At 43.8% G+C, this 23508-nt stretch overlaps 1 protein-coding gene across 7 annotated transcripts in view; it reads right to left on the reverse strand.

The window, feature by feature from the left end:
* NAV3 (neuron navigator 3) overlaps positions 1-23508 on the reverse strand; it is a 971329-nt gene that overhangs the window by 21192 nt on the left and 926629 nt on the right. For all 7 annotated transcript variants that reach the window (XM_029597136.1, XM_029597134.1, XM_029597135.1 and 4 more), the window contains 3 exons: positions 19752-19920; positions 17642-17877; positions 5725-5879 (listed from right to left, as the gene is read on the reverse strand). In XM_029597136.1, the coding sequence (XP_029452996.1) occupies positions 5725-5879; positions 17642-17877; positions 19752-19920 (560 nt within the window). The remainder of the gene's footprint in view (positions 1-5724; positions 5880-17641; positions 17878-19751; positions 19921-23508) is intronic.

Below are 23508 nucleotides of genomic sequence, written 5' to 3' on the forward strand. Positions count from 1 at the left end.
ACAAAACCCCTGTGGAGAAAGCAGTTGACACTCTGCCCAAGAAGCCGCTCACGCTCTAGTAGAATGTGCTTTCAGAACTACTGGTATCTAACGACCCTTACAAACATAATCAGAGCACATGGTCTCCTTCAGCAACCGAGAAAGTAATTTGTGACTTCCAAATACTGAAACCAACTGCGTCACACATCCAAACAATGCATCTCTCTGCTGCAGGGAATCCTTAGATCACTCCGGAAAGGCTGGAAACTCCACTGTCCAATTCCCAAGAAAAGAGGATACCACTTTCCTTAAGAAAGAGGGGACCATGTACAATGTGACCCAGACATTAGAAATATGCAGAAAAGGATCTCCGCACAACAGCACCTTCAATTCCAAAATCCACCTGGCAGAACAAATGGCTACCAGAAACAGTTTTCAACATCAGCTCCTTCAATGTCACCCTTCTCAAAGGCTTAAAAGGAGAATACCCGCAAAACCAAACTGAAATTCCAATCCGGACACAACCTCTGAACCGGAGGCCGCAAATGCTTGACTTCCTTCCAGAAACGAATCACAACAGGATGAGAAGCCAAAGACCTCCCCTGCAACTTGCCCCTAAGGGAACTCAAAGCACATACCTGAACACGGAGGAAGATATAGGCCAAAGCCTTAGACAAAAGCCCTCATGCAAAAAGTCTAAGATCTGAGGAACGTCCAAAGATAAAAGATCCATTTTCCGAAGTAGGCATACTTCCAAACCCTGGCATAAACCAGAGACATAGAGGGTCTCTGAGTCCAGAGGAGCACGGAATTAACTGGTTCTGAATAGCCTTCAGCTGCAAATCGCCTCCTCTCAAAAACCAAGCCGCAAGACCAAAGTGATCCTCCCGATCCGAAAATATGGGGGCTCTGCCGAAGCAAGTGCAGCAGATGAGCCAGCCTAATGGGACCCTCTACTGTGAGATGCACAAGATCCATGAACCATGGATGATGCAGCCACTCTGGTGCCACCAGCATCACCGTTCCTGGATACAACTCTATGCGCCACAGAACGCGACCGATGAGAGGCCACGGAGGAAACACAAACAGAAAAATCCCAGTTAGCCAGGAGCACACCAGAGCATCTAGCTCCACTGAACTGGTCTCCCTCCTGTGACTGAAAAACCTCGACGTCTTTGCATTGACCCACGTCGCCATGAGAACCAACTGGGGAACACACCATCTGGCATAAATATGAATTCCAGGCTTCTGGGGCCAGTTCCCACTCCCCTGAATCCAGCTGCTGCCTGCTGAGGAAATCCGCCTGCATGTTGTCCAGTCATGCAACGAGAGAGGCCGCAATCCCCTTCAAGATGACGTTCTGCCTACACAAACAACAGCTGCGTCTCACAGGCCACCACAGGACTGTTGGTCCCTCCTTGCCGGTTGATATATGCCACTGTTGTCGCATTGTCCAAAAACCCTCGAACCATGCATCCCTGGACCAAACGAAGGAACACCTCCAGGACTCTGTGCACCGCCCTCGTCTCCAGGCAATTGACTGACCAGGATACCTCTGCTGCTGACCAAAGACCCTGGGCCAATTGTTCCAGGCACACCACCCCCAGCCCTTGAGGCTGGCATCTGTGGTCAACACCACCCAGTTCGTGGCCTCCAAGTTCACTCCTTTTTCCCGTTTGGCCCTCAACAGCCACCACGAAAGACTGGACCTGGATTCTCATAGAAGAGGTAAAGGCAAATGATATTCCTTTGACAGAGGATTCCACCTGAACAAAAGCGCCTTTTTGCAAAGGACGCATGTGAGCAAAGGCCCAGGGAACCAAGTCCAAAGTCAAAGCTATGGAGCACAGCACTTACAAGTAATTTCAGACCTTTGGCACCAACAGCCTCAAAGACACATCACCTGCGCCTTCGACAACCTGTCCGCTGTCAGAAACACTCTGCCCTTCTGGATATCGAAAAGGGTTCCTAGGTACTCCAAAATCTGAGACAGAATCAGGAGACTCTTAGCTACATTGATCACCCAACCCAGAGACCTCAGGGTATCCACTCTTTGTACAGACCGACCGTACTCTTCCTCTGTCTTCGCCCGAATCAGCTAATCACCCAGATATGGATAGGCCAGGATTCTCTCTCGCCTCAAGGCCGCCGCCACTACCACCATCACCTTTTTGAAGGTGCGGGGAGCTGTAGCCAACCCGAAAGGGCTCAAACCTTTGATGATCCTTTTGAATGGGAAAGTCTCTAGAGGACATGGGGGAATCTCGAAAGGATTGCTGGTGTCCCGACAACTGTTTTGCCCCTGAACCAGAGAGGTCCCTTTGCCGAAACAAAACCTCCACGAATCCCGAAACGGGGACCTAGAAGGAAAAACCTTCTTATTGTTCTTCTTATCCTCCAGTAAACTGTTTCCTTTGGACTCCCCCAAAGACTTCATCAGCTGATCCAAATCCTCGCCAAATAGAAGCCTTCCTTTAAAAGGCAGATTATATAGTTGGGATTTGGACCACAGGTCTGTTGACAAATTGCGCAACCACAAAGGCCTTGCATGCTGCCACCACATGACCATGCTCCTGATGGATGCATGCAACAAATCATACAGAGCATCTGCCACATAGGACACTCCTGCCTCCAAGCATGTGGAATGCTCCGGACTGAGCATCCCTGTAGAAGCCAACTCCTGTGCTTTCTGAACCTACACAAACAGGCCCGCTGCATCAGGCTGCTACACACTGCGCCCATAGGCTCAAGGCAGACACCTCAAATGTATGCTTTAGCCGAATTTCCAGCTTGAGGTCCTGAACATCCTTCAGAGCAGCCAAACCCACTACCGGGATCGTAGTCTTCTTAGTCGCCACTGAGGCTGCCGCATCCACCTTAGGAATCTTTAGGTGATCCAGGTTTTCCTCCGTCCAAGGACAGAGTTTCACCAAAGCTCTACCGACTTTCAAGCCTGCTTCCGGGAAATCCCACTCCTGGCTGATCAGCTTCTGAATCTTTTTAGGCAATGGGAAGGAACTAGGAGGAAAAGCAGCCCATCCAGAACCAGATTCACTACCTCATTGTCGGACTCTTCCTGAGTCATCTTCGCCCCAACTCCTCCAACACTGGAGGGATGAGGGGACGGAGCTCCTCCTTTTTAAACAGACGGACCACTCTAGGGTTATACCTGGATTAGGATCCTGACCCCCATCTGGGTCCACGTCCAGGTCCACTCCCTGAGGGGAGGCAGGATCATCCTGCCTATCATCGGAATCATCCAGATCCCTGGGATCAACCTCAGCACCAGCATGCCTCAAGCCCAGGTGCTTAAGGAGAGCTCCCAAACCTCCCACCAATGACAGCCTTGGCCTCTTAGATGGGGCACTAGTTCATCTCTCTCTGGACCTCTTCTCTTGCACCCTTCCATGCCAGGAAGGCTCTGTGTAACAGCAGGACAAAGTCTGGAGAAAACTCTTCTGGTTCCTTGGCCCCATGTGAGAGAAGACTGCCATTGGAGCCTGCACCTCTCTCCTAAGAACATAAGAAAATGCCATACTGGGTCAGACCAAGGGTCCATCAAGCCCAGCATCCTGTTTCCAACAGTGGCCAATCCAGGCCATAAGAACCTGGCAAGTACCCAAAAACTAAGTCTATTCCATGTTACCATTGCTAATGTCAGAGGCTATTCTCTAAGTGAACTTAATAGCAGGTAATGGACTTCTCCTCCAAGAACTTATCCAATCCTTTTTTAAACACAGCTATAGTAACTGCACTGACCACATCCTCTGGTAACAAATTCCAGAGTTTAATTGTGCGTTGAGTAAAAAAGAACTTTTTCCGATTAGTTTTAAATGTGCCCCATGCTAACTTCATGGAGTGCCCCCTACTCTTTCTACTATCCGAAAGAGTAAATAACCGATTCACATCTACCCGTTCTAGACCTCTCATGATTTTAAACACCTCTATCATATCCCCCCTCAGTCGTCTCTTCTCCAAGCTGAAAAGTCCTAACCTCTTTAGTCTTTCCTCGTAGGGAAGTTGTTCCATTCCCCTTATCATTTTGGTAGCCCTTCTCTGTACCTTCTCCATCGCAATTATATCTTTTTTGAGATGTGGCGACCAGAATTGTACACAGTATTTAAGGTGCGGTCTCACCATGGAGCGACAGAGAGGCATTATGACATTTTCCGTTTTATTCACCATTCCCTGTCTAATAATTCCCAACATTCTGTTTGCTTTTTTGACTGCCGCAGCACACTGAACCGACGATTTCAATGTGTTATCCACTATGACACCTAGATCTCTTTCTTGGGTTGTAGCACCTAATATGGAACCCAACATTGTGTAATTATAGCATGGGTTATTTTCCCTATATGCATCACCTTGCACTTATCCACATTAAATTTCATCTGCCATTTGGATGCCCAATTTTCCAGTCTCACAAGGTCTTCCTGCAATTTTTCACAATCTGCTTGTGATTTAACTACTCTGAACAATTTTGTGTCATCTGCAAATTTGATTATCTCACTCGTCGTATTTCTTTCCAGATCATTTATAAATATATTGAAAAGTAAGGGTCCCAATACAGATCCCTGAGGCACTCCACTGTCCACTCCCTTCCACTGAGAAAATTGATTCTCCTCATTCCCCTGCAACACGGGGGAGAGGGGGAGGGGAATCTCCGTGCTTCTGGTGGGGTGAAGACTCCAGGTCTCGATCCCCCGCGGTCACAACAGAACCTGCGCTCCCCCCCCGGGGCCACAGGCATGGCCCCCAATGATCAGGAGGCCCTCCTCTTCTTGGAGCCACATGAAGAGGTTCCCTCTGCTCCTGATGCACAGCCTGTACAGAGGGAGCAGGAATTAAGACGAGCCGACCAGAGCCCGCAGGCCCTGTAAGCCGCAATGTGCAGCTTAGGTGCCATCCACCATGTGGCAGGAAGCACAACGCGACCCGAGTGCACCGACACTGAAGTAGGTTGCACCCCATGGCTGCCGCACCGCTCTGATGAAAATGCACGAAACATGTCGACTTGAGCCATGCACGGCAGGGCTCAGCAGCCGAAGCAACACGCACTCTGGACTGACTGCTCCACAAGGAAATAGCGGCAGACTCCTTCAGCTCGCCATCCTGCAGGCCCGAGCAACTCCCGCTGACAAACACCAGCCTCAGAATGAATCTCCCAGCCTCACAGGAACGAACAACCCTGCTCTAGTTTCCCTTTCTTAAAAATTTTTTTTTTTTTTAAACTTCAAAAACAAAACAAAAAAAGGGAACTTCCTTGAGCAGCGGCTGGCAGGAGGAGACTTTGGAAGTAAGAGGGAGCCAGGCCCCTGGGCTATCAAAACCTCTGGAAGCAACGTGCTACAATAGACAGGAGTTTCCAACTCCCTGGACGCCCGGTTCAACCTGAGGGAAGGCCTACAAAAGAACCTGCCACCTCAGGAAGCTACACCAACTTCTTTTCACTATCGCCACACTTTCAGTCACAGCTTCAGGTTTGCATGATTACCATCTGCTGGAGACAGAGAAATACCGAGGGACTGCTGGTGGCACACTCGATTATATAGCAGTCCCTCAAAGCTTTGTTCTCTGCTTCCATCTGCTGGTAGGGATGCATAAACCCGCTTGTCTGGACTGATCCAGGGTACGAACAGGAACCTTCACTACTCCCATTGCTCTAATGATAAAAGTTTTAATTTTTTTTGTTATTACTTGTGGTAATGAAGCTTGCTTGTATGAAAAGGTAAAATTGTACCATACCATTTATGATATTTACAGTTGAGGAAGCCATTGAAGATATCGCTTAAAGAACCAATGTGGTGCAGGTTATCGAGGATTATCACTGTAGGGACATCCATGTCGTTATTGTCAGAACGACACTGATCAGCCAGGTTAGCCAGATATTGCCTCAGTTCCTTATTCAAAACAAAAGCAAAATTCATTATAACCGCAGGAGAGGCACGCAGAAAAACATGCACCATTTTCAGCAGCATTTTCAGCAGTTTTCAAAATATTCTATATTCTGACTCTCAGTATAAGCATCAACAACAACTTTGCTGTGAAGAAGTCACATTCCTATCATTAAATCTATGAGAGCTGGTATCTACTATAAGTTCCAAAACTAAGATTTCTAGTGCATAATGGGAAATGTAGTTCAGAAGCCTTCACCACCTAAAGGGAAAACTGTTAGCCAAACTATATTTCACAACTGTGGTCCCTCAAAAACTAAGACTCCTGTGCATTCTACCACATAACCAAGACAAATGGAGCCTATAGCGGCTCAGTCTGCTCGAGGATACAAGAATAAGTAACAGAGTTTCACTTTCCTTGGTCACTAGGGAAGATGACAAAAATGACAGTGGGTGCTAGAGGGCTGGCTGGAAGATGGCTGCCTGAGCCTTTTTCTCCTGCCTCCTATAGTTGAATCCTTTTGATTCTGTTGAATGATGGGGTGGTTTTTTGGCCTTTTTGCTCTCCTTGCTTTTGTTACCTTTTCTGGTTGGCAATGGAACGACTGTTTTCAGCTCTGACCGAAGTGTGGTGTGAGCCTGGTGAGGTGTGGGCCTGGTTATGATATGAACTGCTGGTGCAGTGGCCGGATGTAGCGTGGAGAGGAAGCAGCAGCAGCACTGGTGTGAAAAGCTGCGGGGAAGACCACCACTGCGAAGGCTCTGCTGAAGTGGCATTTAGCCCAGCCACACAGATATCCCTGCAACCTGCCTGCGTTTATTTCTTGGAGCTCTGTTTGATGGCTGCCATGTGTACCAGGAACAGCATGAGCAGGCCCTTTGGTGGGTTGTGCAGCCAAGGGCTGCCATCCTTAGGAGCAAATCTGAAAAGTGTTGCTTGCGTTAAAAGGCCCATATACGCGAGTATCTAGGCCGTGTGTGAGAGACGCATATTTAAAAGCTGCTAAAATACATAAAGCTGTATTTTAAAAGTATCCGACGCAGTGCCCAGCGGACTGTTTGCTGCGTTATGTTTACTTCTGCTCCTGATGAGGTGTATGTTTTCATAAATCTCTGTGTAGCCCTAAATCAACTGGGTGAGGGGTCTGGGTCAACTGGGGGGAGTACAGATTGACGAACCAGAGGGGTCTGGGTCACCTCGAGACAGACTGGGCAAACTGGTGGACTAATGGGTAAAAAGGTGAATGACCTTCATGCGAGCACGTTTTAAAATCCACTTCCTGCGCACATTCAGACAGACAAGTCCTAAGAAAGATACACAAAAGTAACCGCTTAAAATTAGGAGCTCACATATACGCACTAGGAGTATTATAAATCATATGCGCATAACTGTGCACACGATTTAAAATTCCAGCGAATGGGCACCCACATGCTTGTTTTAAAATTACCGTCCCTGTATTTGTGGGAGAGCATTTTGAAAATGAACATTAGTTTGTTTTTTTTCTTGATAGTTTTGACTTGCTAAGTGATGGCAAACTACAGTCCTCAAGTACCACAAACAGGCCAGGTTTTCAGACAATGGCACTGGTTATTTTTCTTGCTCGGGATTTTGCTTCTTACTGAGCTCTTTTGGACAGTTTTTTTCCTTTCATCATCTTTGTGCGGTGCTTTTTGAATGAAGGGTCTGCAGTACTCTCAAGTGTGGGGATCTCTGCTTGTTGCTTTGCTTATTTGTTTTATTTGAGTCACAAGTTTTTCTCTGTGCAATGCTTCCATCACATTTCCTATAAGATGGTATCCAAGCCTTCTTATGCTGCCACGCTGGCTACGTTTAACAGATCGATTAAGGGATTCCATGACTCTAAAAAGGGGGTCTGTGGAATAGCCTGGGCTAGACCTTGGTTGGATCCCAAGCAGGGCTCAGATATTGCTGTGGCAGAGTCTGTAATCTCTGAACTAGTCAAAGAAATAAAACTGCTGAAGTATGATGGAAGCAGTGCGATTACAAACCTCAAAGAAAAGATTAAAGGATTGAAAGAGAGGGTCACTGAATGATTACTACTCCAGTATGTGCTTCATCAGACAGTATGGGTTCGATATTGCTAATAGGATACAGAGAAGTCACCCAAAGACCAGAGTTTTGAATTTCACAAATACGGACTTTGTCAAAATGGGGATGTACCTGGAGGAAGAACTGGAAGACTGGGAGAAAATGGGTGAGGTGGAGCAATAGTGGGCAAATTAAAAGGAGCATTTACAAAGGCAACAAATGTATATGTTAGGAAACTAAAGAAAAGTAAGAGGAAAAAGAAACCGATCTGGTTCTCAAATGAGGTGGCTGAAAAAATTAAGGCAAAAAGAACAGCGTTCAAGAAGTGTAAAGGATCCCAAAAAAAGGAACACAAGGAAGAATATCTGTTAAAAATGAGGGAGACAAAGAAAGAACTCAGGAAAGCAAAAAGTCAAGCAGAAGAAAGGATTGCCAAAGAGGTAAAGAGAGGAGACAAAACATTTTTCAGATATATCAGTGAAAGAAGGGAGGTCAGACGAGGAGCAATGTGTGGAGAGAGATGAAGAAATGGCAGAAATATTAAACAAATTACTTCAGTATTCACTAAAGAAGACCCTGGAGAAGGCCCGTTGCTGGTTGACAAGACCATAGTGGAGATTAGGTAGATGAAATTCCGTTTACAGAAGAGAATGTATGGGAAGACCTAGGAAAACTGAAAGTGGTCAAGGCCATGGGGCCAGATGAGGTTCATCCCAGGATACTGAGGGAGCTCAGAGATGTGCGCTGGTAGGTCCTCTGAAAGACCTGTTCAATAGATCCCTGGAAAAAGGAGTGGTGCCGAATGATTGGAGAAGAGCGGTGGTTGTCCTGCTCCACAAGAGTGTTAGCAGAGAGAAAGCTGGAAACTACAGGCCGGTTAGCCTCACCTTGGTGGTGGGAAAATTAATGGGGACCCTGCTGAAGGAAAGGATAGTGAACTATCTACAGTCAGGAGGATTGCTGGACCCGAGGCAACATGGATTCACTAGGGAAATATCTTATCAAACAAATCTGATTTTTTTGATTGGGTGACTAAAGAATTGGATTGAGGAGGAGCGCTCGATGTCATCTACTTGGATTTCAGCAAAGCTTTTGATATGGTCCCACATAGGAGGCCTGTGAATAAAATGAGAAGCTGGGAGTGAGCGCCAAGGTGGTGGCGTGGATTACAAACTGGTTGACTGACAGAAGACAGCATGTGATGGTAAATGGAACCTACTCTGAAGAGAGAACAGTGTTAAGCGGAGTGCCACAAGGATCAGTGTTGAGACCGGCTCTGTTCAATATCTTTGTGAGCGACAGTGCATAAGGGATAGAAGGTAAAGTTTGTCTATTTGCAGATGATACTAAGATCTGCATCAGAGTGGACAAGCCAGAAGGAGTAGAGAGAATGAAATGTGATATAAGGAAGCTTGAACAATGGTCGAAGATATAGCAGCTAGGAATCAACACCAAGAAGTGCAGAATCTTGCATTTGGGGTGCAGTAATCCAAAAGAACTGTTTGTGATGCAGGGTAAAGGGCTGTTGTGCAGGGAGCAAGAGAGGGACCTTGGGGTGATAGTGTCCAGCGATCTGAAGATGGCTAAACAATGCGACAAGGCGATAACTAAAGCCAGAAGATTGCTGGGCTGCTTAGAGAGGAATAACCAGTAAGCAAAAGGAGGTGATAACCCCCTTGTACTGGTCCTTGGTGAGGCCTCACTTGGAGTACTGTGTTCAGTTCTGGAGACCGTATCTCAACAGGGACAGAGACAGGATGGAGGCAATCCAAAGAGCAACCAAAATCATGAGGGTCTCCAACAAATGACTTAGGAGAGGTTGAAGGAGCTAAATATGTATACCCTGGAGGAGAAGAGGTACAGGTGAGATATGATACAGACCTTCAGATACATGAAAGGTTTTAATGATGCACAATCAACAACAAACCTTTTCCGTTGGAAAGGAATCAGTAGAACTAGGAGTCATGAAATGAAACTCCAGGGAGGACAACTCAGAACCAACATCAGGAAATATTTCTTCATAGAGAAGGTGGTAAATGCCTGGAATGCCCTTCCAGAAAAAGTGGTGAAGACAATAACAGTAAAAGAATTCAAAGGGGCATTGGATAAACACTATGGATCTTTAAAGGTTAGAAGATGGAAATGAAAAAAGAGTGCAAGGGGGAAACTTGCTGTTATGATGGTTACTACACTTAACCAATAAATCTTCATATGTTGATGCAACTCCATCATTGCTCTCTGCTTCAACAGCAGGGAAAAAAGAGGAAAAATGGAATTAGATTCAGACAGCAACCAACAAGGACATTTACTTGCTGATGTGGCTGTTACTATCCTGAAACGTTTGATGCAACTCCAACATTGCTCTCTGCTTCAATGGCAACAGGTGACAGGGAATTGGACTTAAACAGCAATCAACAAGGCCCCTGGCTTGATGGTCTGGGAAACTGATAAGTATGAGGGTGAATTGTATGGTGCAGCAGATACTGCCATAAACTTGCTGGGCAGACTGGATGGACTGATTGGTCCTTTTCTGCTGTCATTTCTATGTTTCTATGACAGCAGATTGATTCGACTACTGATTTCTAAAAAAGACTGAAGAGTGTTGAGAAAACTACCAGAAACTCAAAGATTCTCAGGATGATCTTGAGAACACTCAGTGGAGGAACATCAACAGGGCCCCTAGTGGTCTCAGGTGGAGATAGGGCTGAAGATACTGCTAAATTGCTTAATGATATCATAGACCCATGTGCCTGGTTTTTCTAACAGGACTGTAACATTTGATAGAGTGCATATAATTGGAAGACCTCAGGTGGAAAGCCGAAGATATCTGAGAATTATTGTTGCTTGCTTGCATTATTTTGAGGCTAAGCAAGCAATTCTCAGAAACATGCATGGAGAAAATGGTTTGGAATTGAAAGGAGGAAAAATATGGATTTTTTGAGATTTATCTCAATACACTTTGGAGAAGCTGAAGAGTTTTAGCCCCTTGACCATTCTCCTGTGAGAGAAAGGAATAAGGTATCATTGAGGCTTCTCTTTTGAACTACAATTTTCTCATGATGGAAGGGATTACTATATCTCAGACTTGGGAGAATGTAGAGAACTAGCAGATCATATTGCTAGCAGGCTTAAAAACAGCAGAGGGGCATCTTTGCCTCTGTCACTGGAATGGACTGCAGTGTCACCTAGAAGAATTATAAAAATAGCACTTAGATGAAGAAGTGCGGTCTGAAAAACCTCCTTGATAAAACTGACTTTTGGACTGTTGTACAGGCTTCTTTGCTGCCTTTGGTTGACTACTGTAACTCCATATATATTGGCCTTCCGGCAGTGACATTAAAACCATTGCAATTATTGCTTAGCTCAGCTGCTCGTTTATTTCATGAAATTAATCGTACAGATCATATTTCACCAGTCCTGATTGCTCTCCATTGGTTACCTATTACTAAACGTATTCTGTATAAGGTTGGTTAAACAGTTTTTAGGTTAATTTCTTCATCAGACTCTCCATGGTACAATGCGCTACTACATGTCTACTGTCCCTCACACCAACTAAGGTCATCACAGATAGGACCTTCTGTACCATCTATGCAGCATGTTCGACTTGTTACCATAAGAGATTGTGCTTTTGCAATTGCGGCCCCTATTTTCTGGAACTGTCTTCCTGTGTCTAACATAAAGACATTTAAGACCTAGCTTAAAACCTTTTTGTTTAGACAGGCTTATTATGAATAACTTCTGAAAGTTTCTAGTGTTCGATGAAGCAAGATTAGTAGAGCATACAAGATATTAAGTTTTATGTTTTCAAATTTTGTTGTGATATCCATGTTTTTACGATTGTTTTACCTGTACATTGCTTAGTGCTTATGCATAAGTGATTATAAATTTTAAATAAAGATAAAGAGAAGAAAAAGAGAAATGGAATATTCTGCTCTTAGTTGACTTGTTTTGATGTAGATTTGCTTATGCTTCTTCTGTCTAACTAGGATGACTATTTTGATACTGTGGGTACTTACAAGGGATCTTACTTTACAGTGTATGGTCTCATTTTACATGTACATGTATGTGTCAGTTTATTTGCAGTTGATGGGCCATTACTGTATTCTGTCTGGGTCACCTAAAGGATTGATGGGTTGGGCTTATTTACTTATGTTTCAGTGTGGGTGGATTTCGACAGATATAAAGGTGAGTTTGTAGTGTTATGTGCACTGTTTGACTGTTCCTATTTATTTCTCTATTTTCATAGTTCCTAAAGGAATGGGGAGGGGGCTGAAACTATACTTTTTTCTAGTGTTTCCTTCTTGAGTTGTTTTTTTGCGATGGCTATATGGGGATTCACATGGTTGGCTAAGGAACTCACTTGGTAATTTTCCTTTTTTGTCCCTTTTTATTAAGGGTTATTGCTGCATCCTCTCACCTTAGTGGGGATAGGTAAAGTTTGGTTCCTTTTATTTGGGTGGGGTTTGTGGGGGTTGGGAAAGGGGTTTTCCTTTTTCCTGACTTTGGGTACTGGTTTAATGCTGTTTTGGTTGATAGCAACCCCAAACCTGTGCCCTTTAGGATGCAGGCAGTCTGGGGGTATGAGCTGGGGATATTTGTTTTTCTATTCTTGTTATACTCTTCCTGTTTCATGGGGTTTTTTTTTCTACATTAGGATTGCCACTAAGTTCGTATTGGATATTGTTATTGCTGTTATACTAAAATTAAGTCTTCATTGTTTGAATTTTCATGTTGTTCCTTGAATGTGAAGGGAGTGAACTTCCCAGCTAAATGAAGCATGCTCCTTCAGGAAGTTTACTGTATAAGAGTTTTAGTATATTTTATATAAGAGACTCATTATGGAAGGGATAAAAAGTTTCCCCATAAAAGCAAATATATTGCTTCTTATTTTGCTTCCACTAAGTTAAGGGGGAGTAGGAATTTTATTTGCCAGGATTTTTTCTTTTATAGTAATTAAAGTCCAAAAAGATCCAGACACATGGTATATCTTTGATAAGGACAAGGTGGCTGGCTGTATTTTTTACTGTGACCTCTGTTTAATTCCCGAATGTTAATCAAATTTAGTTTATTTCTAAGTGTTTCTCTGATCTTACGTCTTTTTCTGAAGGTAGAGTTTTTGTTGGAGGGGACTTTAATATGGTTCTTTCCCTCGTGCTGGATGAAACTGGTCCAGTTTTTAAGGATGTGAGGTGTAATGTCCTCTTGTTTGAGCAGATGTTGCAGGATACTGGACTAGTGGAACCCTGGAGATATCTTTACCCAAATAGAAAAGATTTCACTTTTTATTTGTCCCCAAGAATATATTTCATTTTTAATGATAAGGCAGAGAGTAAGGGAAGGTGTGTTCTACTGAAGGGGCCCTTCTTGAATGGTCTGACCATGCACCTATTGTAATAAAAGGTTTTTAAATATTTGGGATTTTAGTGTGAGAAGATGGAGGTTTGATGAAGGATGATAAAATATGCTCAGAAGTGGCAAAGGCCATTGAGGAGTTTTTTGAGATTAATGATAATGGTGATATTTTGAGGGATGTTTTGTAGGATGCAACTAAGGCTACTCTGGCGAGGTAACTTGCTAGCTTTAAGTGTTGCTAGAAATCGGACCTTTAAGGACTTGGAAAAAGGGGGGGGCGGGGGGAAGAAAGATGAACTATACAAAGTTGAATGGTTAAATAAGAGATATCAGTCCAGGCATTTGTGGGAGGTGGCACAACATTTGAGGTCTATATAAATTCTATCATTACTCAAAAAGCGGGTAAGACTCTTAGGCGGGTTAACTGGTCTTTTATGATAAAGGGAACAAGGTAGATAAATAATTTGTTTATAAACTGAAAATTAAAGGCTTTTCTGACTCAAAACTTGATGAAGGCTTTTCTGACTCAAAACTTGATGAAGGATATCGTAACTCCATCTGATGAGATTTCTTGTGATCCTAAAAAATTTGTGGGGATTTTAGAGAATGTTATATAGCCTTCCCTGCTTTGGAACTTGCAGTCAATTATGGTGAGATTTCTGCTTTTTTGGATGCTCTCCCTTTGCCTGAGATACCTGAGGTTACCCTTGAAAGATTGGAGGCACAAATCTCAGTTATGGAAGTTCAGAAGGCAATCCAGGATGTACATGCTAGTAAATGCCCAGGATGAAGATGATTTTATTCTTATGTTTTATCGGGCTTTCTCCAATTCCCTTGCTCCCAGATTAGTAGCACTGTATAATATCTTAAATGGGGGATCCCTAGCACGTTCCTCTCAGCTGGCCTTGGTTTCTGTTATTTACAAGAACGGTAAAGATCTGGTTGAACGCAGTTTCTATAGACCAAATTCCACACTGAATTAGGACAATAAGATTTGGCCAAAATATTGACATGTAGGATGGAGCAGATTTGACCCTTCTTTGTTCACAGAGATCAGAAAGACTTTATTAAAGGGAGGATAATGTTAGGAACACTAAAAATTAAAATAAACAAATAAATAAATAGATAGATTTTAAAAGGTGCACGCACGCGTCTATGTATGCGCGGTTCCCGGGTGCGCATACAGATGCGTGGATTTTATAACATGCGTGCACTGGCGCCCATGTTATAAAATCCGTGGGCTGCGTGTGCATGTGCGGGTGGCGCGCGAGGGGGGAATTTTATCTAATTACGTGCAGTGACGCAAACGGGCCTCCCCCAGTTCCCTCCCAATCCGCTTCAATTAAGGAGTGGACTGGGAGGGAACTTCCCTTCCCCCTTGCCTAACCTTCCTACCCTTTCCCTTCTCCACTCCGACCCCTACCTCCTACCTAAGTAAAAGACATATATATATTTTTTTTTTACCTTACAGCTTTATTGTAGCAGAAGCAACTTGCGCTCCGGCCAACTACCGGCACGCGCTTCCCCAGGACAGCGGCTAATGCCCCTCACCGCCCAGACCTCGCCCTCCGACCTGCCCCTTTCTCAGGGCTGGCACTTGTGCGTGTACTGGCACTTAACGCGCATGGCCGGGCCCTTTTGAAAATTCGCACGGTGCAAACAGGGCCCAGCCATGCGTGTAAGTGCCAATTTTTATGCGCGTGGCCAATTTAAAATTCAGTCGTATATACTTGATTCAGCATGCCAAATAGAGGGAAGATTCTTTGGATGCTGAGAAGGCATTTGACATATTGATTTGTAAAAGTAGGTCCATAGTCTCTATTTGCACCCTGAGGCTCAGATTAAAGCGAATGGCATGATGTACCAGAGGTTTCCTTTATTTAGAGAAATGACTCTCTTGTTTGCTCTTGCAGTGGTACCTTTAGTTGCTTGGATTAGGTAACCACCCACTTATGCAGGTATCAGGGGAAGCTGATGGTAGTGATAATTGGATAGCTTTATTTGCAGATTATGTTCTCTATTACTAATCCTCTTCAAACCTTTTCTGATATCTTGGAGGCTAAAGGTTTTTTGTAACGTTTCAGGCTACAAGGTTAATGAGGGCAAAACTGAGATTTTTGGAATTACAGTAGGTTCGGATTTGCGAAAGAGTATTCAAGCTGTGCTTCTCTTTAAGTGGCGTAATGATTTCCTGAAATATTTAGTTATTATAAATAGGCGGAGAGGATTTTTGAACTGAATTTCCTTGCTTTGCAGGGTAAAGTTAGGAATGATTTATAACTCTGGTCTTCCTTTCATATTTCTTGGTTTGGTAGGATTGCTTACATTTTTTTTTTACATGTTACTTATTTTTGTCCCAGCTTCCTTTTTTCAGAAGCTCAGAACATTGATTTCTGGTTTTATCTGACAAGGCAAAAAAATCTAGAGTTAGTTTCTGGACTTTTGACAGAGGGATAGAGGTGAGCTTGCATTTCCAGGGTATACTACATTGTTAAAGATTAGTGTTTTGGTTGAAAAAGTTCCTGAGTACGCATTGGGTTCCAATGGAAAGAGAACTTGCTGGGGGTACAAATTTTGTTCTCTCTCTTTGGGCCTCTTATACAATGAGACAATTATTTAAACTGTCTCACCCCATCATCTATCAGTTTTGGATTTATGGTATAGAACAGTGTATCTGTTAGGAGGAAGTTATCATCTTTTCCAGCTCCTCTCTCTAATTTATGAAATAATCCTGATTTTCCCAGGCATTCTTTAAAGGCAAACTTTCCGATGTCGGTTGCTGGAGGTTTGGGTAGAGCCAGGCAACTCTTTGAGGACTCTTCTTTCCTTACCTTGCAAAATCTGCAGGAGAAGTTCCGTATTCATTGTGAGGTCCATATTCAAACAGTCCAGCTAGCAAAGTTAGCCGGATAAACTTATCCGGCTAACTTTGGAGGTATATTCAATAGTGACACTGCACTATTATAAGCAGCTATCTTAAAATTAGCCAGCTAACTTTAGGACAGCTCTTTGGCCCAACTAGACTTAGCCGGCTAAGTCATCTGGCTAACTATGGATACTGGAGTTAGCCAGTTAACTTAGCCTGCTAACTCAACTGCTTCCAGTTATGCCCCTGGAACACCCCTAACTTAACCAGCTAAATTCTAGCCCCCTAACTTAATAGCCAGCTAGAATTTAGCCAGATACATTCCCAAATATTCATTTAGCCAGCTAATTTCTGAGTTAGCGACTAAATGCTTTTGAATATAGACCTCTGTATTCCTATTATTCATTATTTACAAATTAAAAGGGGTATTTCAAAATCTTATGCATGTAAAAATGAGCAAATACGCATGTAAATAGCATGTACTCACATCTAAACTTCAAATATACTGTACATGTGTAAATAAGGTTTGCGCATAAAAATAGGAGCAGTCTAGGGGCAATCCAGGGTGGAGCCAATATTTAAGTTGCTATTTTATAAGAGATTTAAGAGTGCAGAATTGGCAACTTATTTGCACATATGTATACCTGCTCATTATCTGGCGTGACATTAAACATCTTTATTGTGAAGTACTGACTGGGTGGGGTGTCTGGATGACCTGGGTGGTATTCAGGCTGAAAAACCAGGACAGTCTCTATGACCTGAAGGAGGACTGGGAAATCCGGTGGCCGAATTGTTAAAACTGCTAATTTCACTCACATGAAACTGACATGTGTAAAAAGCAACTTACCCGGGGGTAAGTGCATCTTAGGTTTTGCACGTAAAATCTCTACGTATATATATTTTTAAAATAAAAAGTAAAAAAAAGTGCGTACAGCAGTTCAGCACCACTTAGTCGGATAAGTGATAAAAATGTTACTTATCCAGTTAAATAAGATAGCCGGATCATTCTCCTGGAGGAAGTCATGGTCATTGCTAAAGGGTGACCCATGATTGCAGGGTTCCAGGAGGTCCAGGACTGTCACCGCAACGGGCAGACAAGTCACGTTGCGAGGGTGGTGGTGGGGGGGATAAAGTAGGGGAAAGATTTTCCAAACAGTTTCAAATGAAGGATTCCTGCTGCCAGATCCCAAAAGCCTGACTTCCAGCGAGCTGAAGGCCCAAGGAAGCAGGAGAAAACTGGCAGGTGAAAGAAATTAAAAAAAAAATGGCAGAAGGGATGGGAGGGAAGTGAAATGAGATGGAGCAAGTGGATTAGCTTCAGGAAGGAATCTGCTATAAAGCAGAAATTAACATTACTGGAAAGAGGGAGTAAGTGAACAGCTTAGCAGGTGGAGATCTCCAAACTGGGAAATGTGCTAATGCTGTCACATTTGCCCCACGACGCATGCCAGCCACACACTGGCACACAGACTGTAAGAGTCATGTTTCCCCGGTGCCTACCTTGCTCGATTTTTGGTCTACGTTAAAAGTAGCGATTGCATCCTCGGCTTTCTCCCTGTCCGATTTAGATATGACGTATTCTGCAAGCTTGTGGGCCAAAAATGTCTTTCCGGTGCCACTAGGTCCAGAGAGGATGATTCTGCGATGCTCCATCAGCAGATTAAAGTATCGCTGGGTGATTGGTTTAGGGATCAGAGTATCAAACACAAAGCTGTCCAAACTGTTTTCTTCTACTCCTGTAAAAAAAAATAAAAAAAAGATGACATAGCTGGTTAAACATCTATTTTTTTTCCATTTTCCCCTGCTGACTACATTTGCCGCCCTTAAATGCACAAGGCGGGCAAATTTAGCTGCCCAAAAAAGGGCAGGTCCTGGGTCAGGCTTAAGACTTAGCCCATTGGCAACCTCAGACACCAAAATCGCTAGCCTAAATCTACCCAGGCAAATTTTGGCGAATTTAGATTTAGGATGAAAATTTCCTACAGACAGGGAAAGTTAACTTATTATCTTACCCACTCAGTGTGGCTTTGAAAATTGATCCCAAACCTTTAGATCAGCATCAAGTTCATGACAAGACACTGGGCCCAGCATCTGCTAAAAATATCTCATTTGTGCCCAAGGACGAGCCAAAGTGGCTCGGTCACTTTTATAACATTGGCAGCCTCGGTGACCTCATCCACCCCAAACCCAGACACACAGTCAACGAATACCAAGAGACAAGGATGTGGAAATAACAGGCCGCAGGTTTATTAGTACTAACCTTAGTATCTAACCCCATGTGCCCAAGCCACTCCATCACCGTAATGAAACAGATTCCTCTTACCACTGTCCGCCTTAGCCTAGCAAAGCAGCCAATCTCCCGTCGTGTTTCTAAGCAAGGGGGTATCGTTAACCGGGTTTTCCTAAACCCACCTCAACTTTACCACAGCCCTGAAGTACCCGTTCCCATGGTGCCCGCCTGGATCAGGTGTCGTCCCCCCCCCCCCCCCCATGCCATTCCCCAGCTGCGACACTGAACAAATAGGATGCACAACTATGATTTAGGACTAACTAACATGCTTCACTGACTGACCAAGCAGAACAAAGTCAGGGAAATAGAACAAGGTCATGAGCAATTAAGCAAACACAGTCCTTGGTTTTATCTGGCAATATTAGGGTGGGAGAGCCTTGAATCTGAAAATATGGTTGGCACTGTATGTACCTTCAGTTTAAATGCCCTAACCCTGAGACTTGCAAGATTCCTGCATTGTAACCGGTCAGCCCCGCCTCCCAACCCGCTGATGTCAGAGGATGCTGAATTGACATAGAGGGCAGGCAGAGGTCCTGAGGCCCATAGCCATCTCTTGCTGGGCCAGGTAGGTCGGGGCACCCATCGCCATGTTATGCAAGGGCTCGGGCCCTCATATAAACCCACAGGGTCTTTTTGAAGTTCAAAGCAATCCAGGCAACAACCAGTGCAGGACAAGGTATACGAAATATATAGCACAGCCTTCGTGAGGCCAAATTGTGCCCTTTCAAAGCATTGCAGGCGGTTCTTCTGAGACAGAGATGTCAAATCAAATTATACATAATAAAAAAATACTCTAGAAGCTAAAGAATAAGGAAAAGGGGGAAAAAAAACCCCAAAGCAAAAACAGCTTTTGAAAATAATGGAACTCTATCCACATAGACAAATTATTTTTGAAACATTTTTGGATGTCTATAGCACATGAAAAGCTAAATGAATTAAGTGGCCACCAGTGAAATTTGCATTGGTTTCCCCTTATTTACCTTGTGTTATCAATCGTCTTCTCTGCTATTTCCTGTCAATGGCCCTTCTCCCTAAATTTGTGCTGCTATTTACCTCAGTGCTCCGAGATTTCCCATGGGGATACGGCATTAGGTAAGCCCAAAGCCCCTGGGAGTTGGTGTTTGCAGTATCAGAATCCCAGGCACCCTTTTAGCTCTAGCACCATAACTATGCAGCAGCAAACATGGTCTGCAAACCCCAAACTGCGCTGAAGTTCACGGAGAGACAGGCAGAGCAGAGCCGGAGGGGGCATGCCCTTTGTCAGGTCCACCACAGCTTGCTCAGACTTGAAAGCAAAGAGGAGATGGTTTCCAAATGTACCTTTAAGGTTCACAGTGATGATGTTATTATCTCCAACCAAATAGCCGCAAGGCAGCAATTCAGGCACTTCCGTACTGTGGGCTCTGACCAAATCCCCCGTGCGGTAGCTTATGATAGAGTCAGAGTTTAAGCCCAAGTTACCAGCTGGATCCACACGAAAAACGTACTCCTACAACACAGGAAAAAGCAGTTGTTGATGGAGAAGACACTTTAAAATGTACTTAGCCCAGTTAAAGAGGATTAACCTGGCTAAATTCCACCTCCTCCCCTCCCCAAATGCACCTGCTGTGAAACAGAGATTATGCTTTTGTCCACATCCAAAAGAGGTGGATCTGGGGATAGGGTTATAGATGCAACAGGAAATCATGAATGCGGGTTTCATTTGGAAATCCCCATATGTCCTTTGCACTTGTTAGAAGGAAAGTGCAAAGTCCAGAGATTTAAAAAAAAAAAAAAAGCTACCTATGGTCCCTGCTGTTCTGAATTTTTGAAGGGAAATTCCGCAGGGACTTTTTTTTTTTTTTAAATAATTAGCCTGCAGGTCTTATTTCATGCGTGTGGCTATTTGCAGCTGTGCTAACTAGAAGGATGTTTTCAAGCAAGCTGTTATGAACGGGGAGCTGCTTTTGCTAAGAGATTTCAATCTGCTGGATGTTGACTGCGACATCCTGCTGCAGTGTCTTCTAGGAGGAGATCCTGGATTGTCTGCAAGGAGAACTGCTGTCCGCTGTACTACACAATAGCACCAGCCACACCTCAGGCAGGCACTGAAGTGACATCATTTTGGTGTCTACCTCAACAGGGCTTGCACAATTTTTTCAATCTACCACTACCCAGGCAGGATCGAGTGGGGATCTCACTTCTGCCCTTTGCAGTGCAAAAGCCCCAATGAAGGGATAAGTGGAAGCTGGGGACCCTCCAAAGCCTTGCCTGTTTTTCCAGAGGGTGGGCATGGAGTCAGAGGGTCCCACATCCCTGGCCAGGCTCCGCTAAGCCCAGCTAAGAAGGCCTGGGTCCTGTGGCTTCTTTTACAAAGTGAGAGGGAGAGCAGGAGGGAAGTTGGAGAGAGCCATGGTGGCCCCATTTGGTTTTTTTTTGGTTTTTTTTTGGGGAGGGGGCAGAAAGATGCCAGAAGGCCTCAAGGTGGGTTGTATCAATTCTTTTTTGTGTTTTAAAAAATTTTTATGGGGGTGGAATTTAATGGGGGGGGTTTTCAATTCAGAAAGTAAGCCCAAAATAACCCAAACATTAATAAAATGAAAAAAACAAAACAAAACATTTTTGCAATGAAAAAATGATCGTAAACAAAAATGTTGGGCCTACACATCCCTAGCAAATATATCTTATACATATTCATTGTGGATTTCCAGAAAATTCTGGACTAAAGGGTGATTTTTTTTTTATTGACTTGTCTTTCTCTACTTGTATAGTAGTTCTAAGCTTGCCAGGATGTCTGCACTGTCTCTTGACAGCCTTCCAAGGTGGCCAGTTTCTATTCCGCCCAAATATGGACTGTCATAAAATTCAAAAGACCATCCCTATTGTTCAAAGCATGGAGGGAAGTGGCTGCTCTTATCCACTAATTCAAAGATGTCTTCAGTTCATCCACCACATCAGGTGCCATACCCGTTCACATAACACATACTCGATAACATTCAATAAAATACAACATAGACACAACACGCAGGCCATTATATAGGAATTTCTGATCATCAAGGAAAATATTGATCATTATATTCATACCACTTTTACATTTTCTTTTCTACTCAAATGTTTTTTTAAACTTTCTATGTATTCAACTATACAACAAATACAAAGTATTGTAGAGAAAAAGGATTCAACCCCTCTAGAAGACCTGTGCAATCTGAGCTGGCAAAAGAAAATGGCAAAGACTGTGCTGTTTCTTTTTTGTCTTTTTAAGTAATGAAACTCTTTATTGAATCTCAGATATCATAACATAAAATGAATTGAGTCTTAAACCACAACTTAGCTTAATACAGGTTTTACCTAATATCAAATCCCTGTTCTGTTCCCTGACACACCCAAACAACAGGAAGAAAGTCTGTCCAAATAGGAAAAAAACAATTAAAAACACAAAACACGCCATAGGGTACTGATGCAGCATGAAGCCTTATTGTCTGAAGGAGTAACGCTTGTCTATCCATGCTTGATTTCCCCCAATTTAGAAATGACTTCCAAATTTCAAAACTACTTAAAAACAAACCACATATAAAGTGGAAAAAGGAAAACTGGTTTTTACTTGCTAATTTTCGTTCCTGTAGAACCACAGATCAGTCCAGACTCCTGGGTTTTGCCTCCCTTCCAGCAGATGGAGACAGAGAAAGTTTCACAGGTACCGCCTCTCTTAACTCAGTGTGCCATCTGCATCACTTCAGTATTAATCGATACCCAAGCAGAATTTGAAATTCCAAAACTTCTAACAAAACTACCTCAATAAAACACCCAGAACAAGCAGAGGACAGAGGAAAAAAGAAACACTTTCAGAACAGATTCAAAGAGAAACCTATGCCGTTCTTCAGAAGATTCCAAATATTAAGGAAAAAACACAGATCCAGCGGACTCTAGACAATGTTCTCTCCTTTCCCGGGCGGTACTTTGGATTGATCTGTGGTACTACAGGAATGAAAATTTTCCTTTCCCTGTACATACCCAGATCAGTCCAGACTCCTGGCATGTAACCAAGCTTCCCTAACTGGGGTGGGACTGCGAGAGTCCCGCTCAAAGAACATGATCACTGAAGCTACCATCGTCGGAGGTTTGGACAACCAACTGGTAATGTCTGGTAAAAGTGTGCAATGATTTCCAAGTAGCTGTCCTGTAAATCTCCTGAGGTGACACCAATTGACATTCTACCCAGGAAGTCACCTGGGAACTGACACAATGAGCCCTTAACCCTTCCGGGATAGGATGACCGCACAACATGTAAGCGGAACAGAACACTTCCTTTGACCAATGCGCAATTGTGGCCTTTGAGGCTTTCTGACCCTTTTTGGCCCCACTCCATAGGACAAAAAGGTGATCCGACAGTCTGAAGCTGTTAGTGACTTCCAGATATCGCAACAAGGCTCTCCTGACATCTAGTCATTGCAACTCCTTAGCCTGAGGCGTATCAGCCTCCATCGAAAAGGCCGGAAGTTCCATTGACTGACTCAAATGAAACGCCTAAACGACCTTAGGCAAAAAGGAGGGAACCGTCCGCAAAGATACTCCAAAGTCCGAAATCCAAAGAAAGGGTTCCCTAACAAAACAGACAACCTATACTTCCCTGAATGGTAGAGGATTGGAAGAACTTGTGCTGGGAGGGGAGGGAGCCAGACCACTGGCTATCACCCCCGGTGCACCAGCCCGAGCTATTTTGGGGTCCTCAACCCCTTCTCACTCCTGCCTGCGACCAGGAAGGATGGTCCCACCAGGACCTATCAACCTCCTGGGAGGCACAGTGCTCTGGAAAAAATTAGAGCTTCCAAGAAAAAAATCCTATCTGTTTTGTTTTTTTTTGGTCAGAACTGCAGGTTTTGTACTACCTCCAACTGCTGGAGGGAGACAGAGAAATACTGAGGAGCTGCAAGTAGCACACTGAGCCTGCGAGACGTTCTCTGTCTCCATCTGCTGGAAGGGAGGCAAAACCAGGGAATCTAGACTGATCTGGGTATGTACAGGGAGCCACTTTTTTTTTAAAGTTGCAAATTTCAAATACATTAGGATAAATATCTTTTACATTTTGCGTTCATTTTTC

The sequence above is a fragment of the Rhinatrema bivittatum genome, chromosome 4 (assembly GCF_901001135.1).
Source record: "Rhinatrema bivittatum chromosome 4, aRhiBiv1.1, whole genome shotgun sequence".
Taxonomy (NCBI): Eukaryota; Metazoa; Chordata; class Amphibia; order Gymnophiona; family Rhinatrematidae; genus Rhinatrema; species Rhinatrema bivittatum.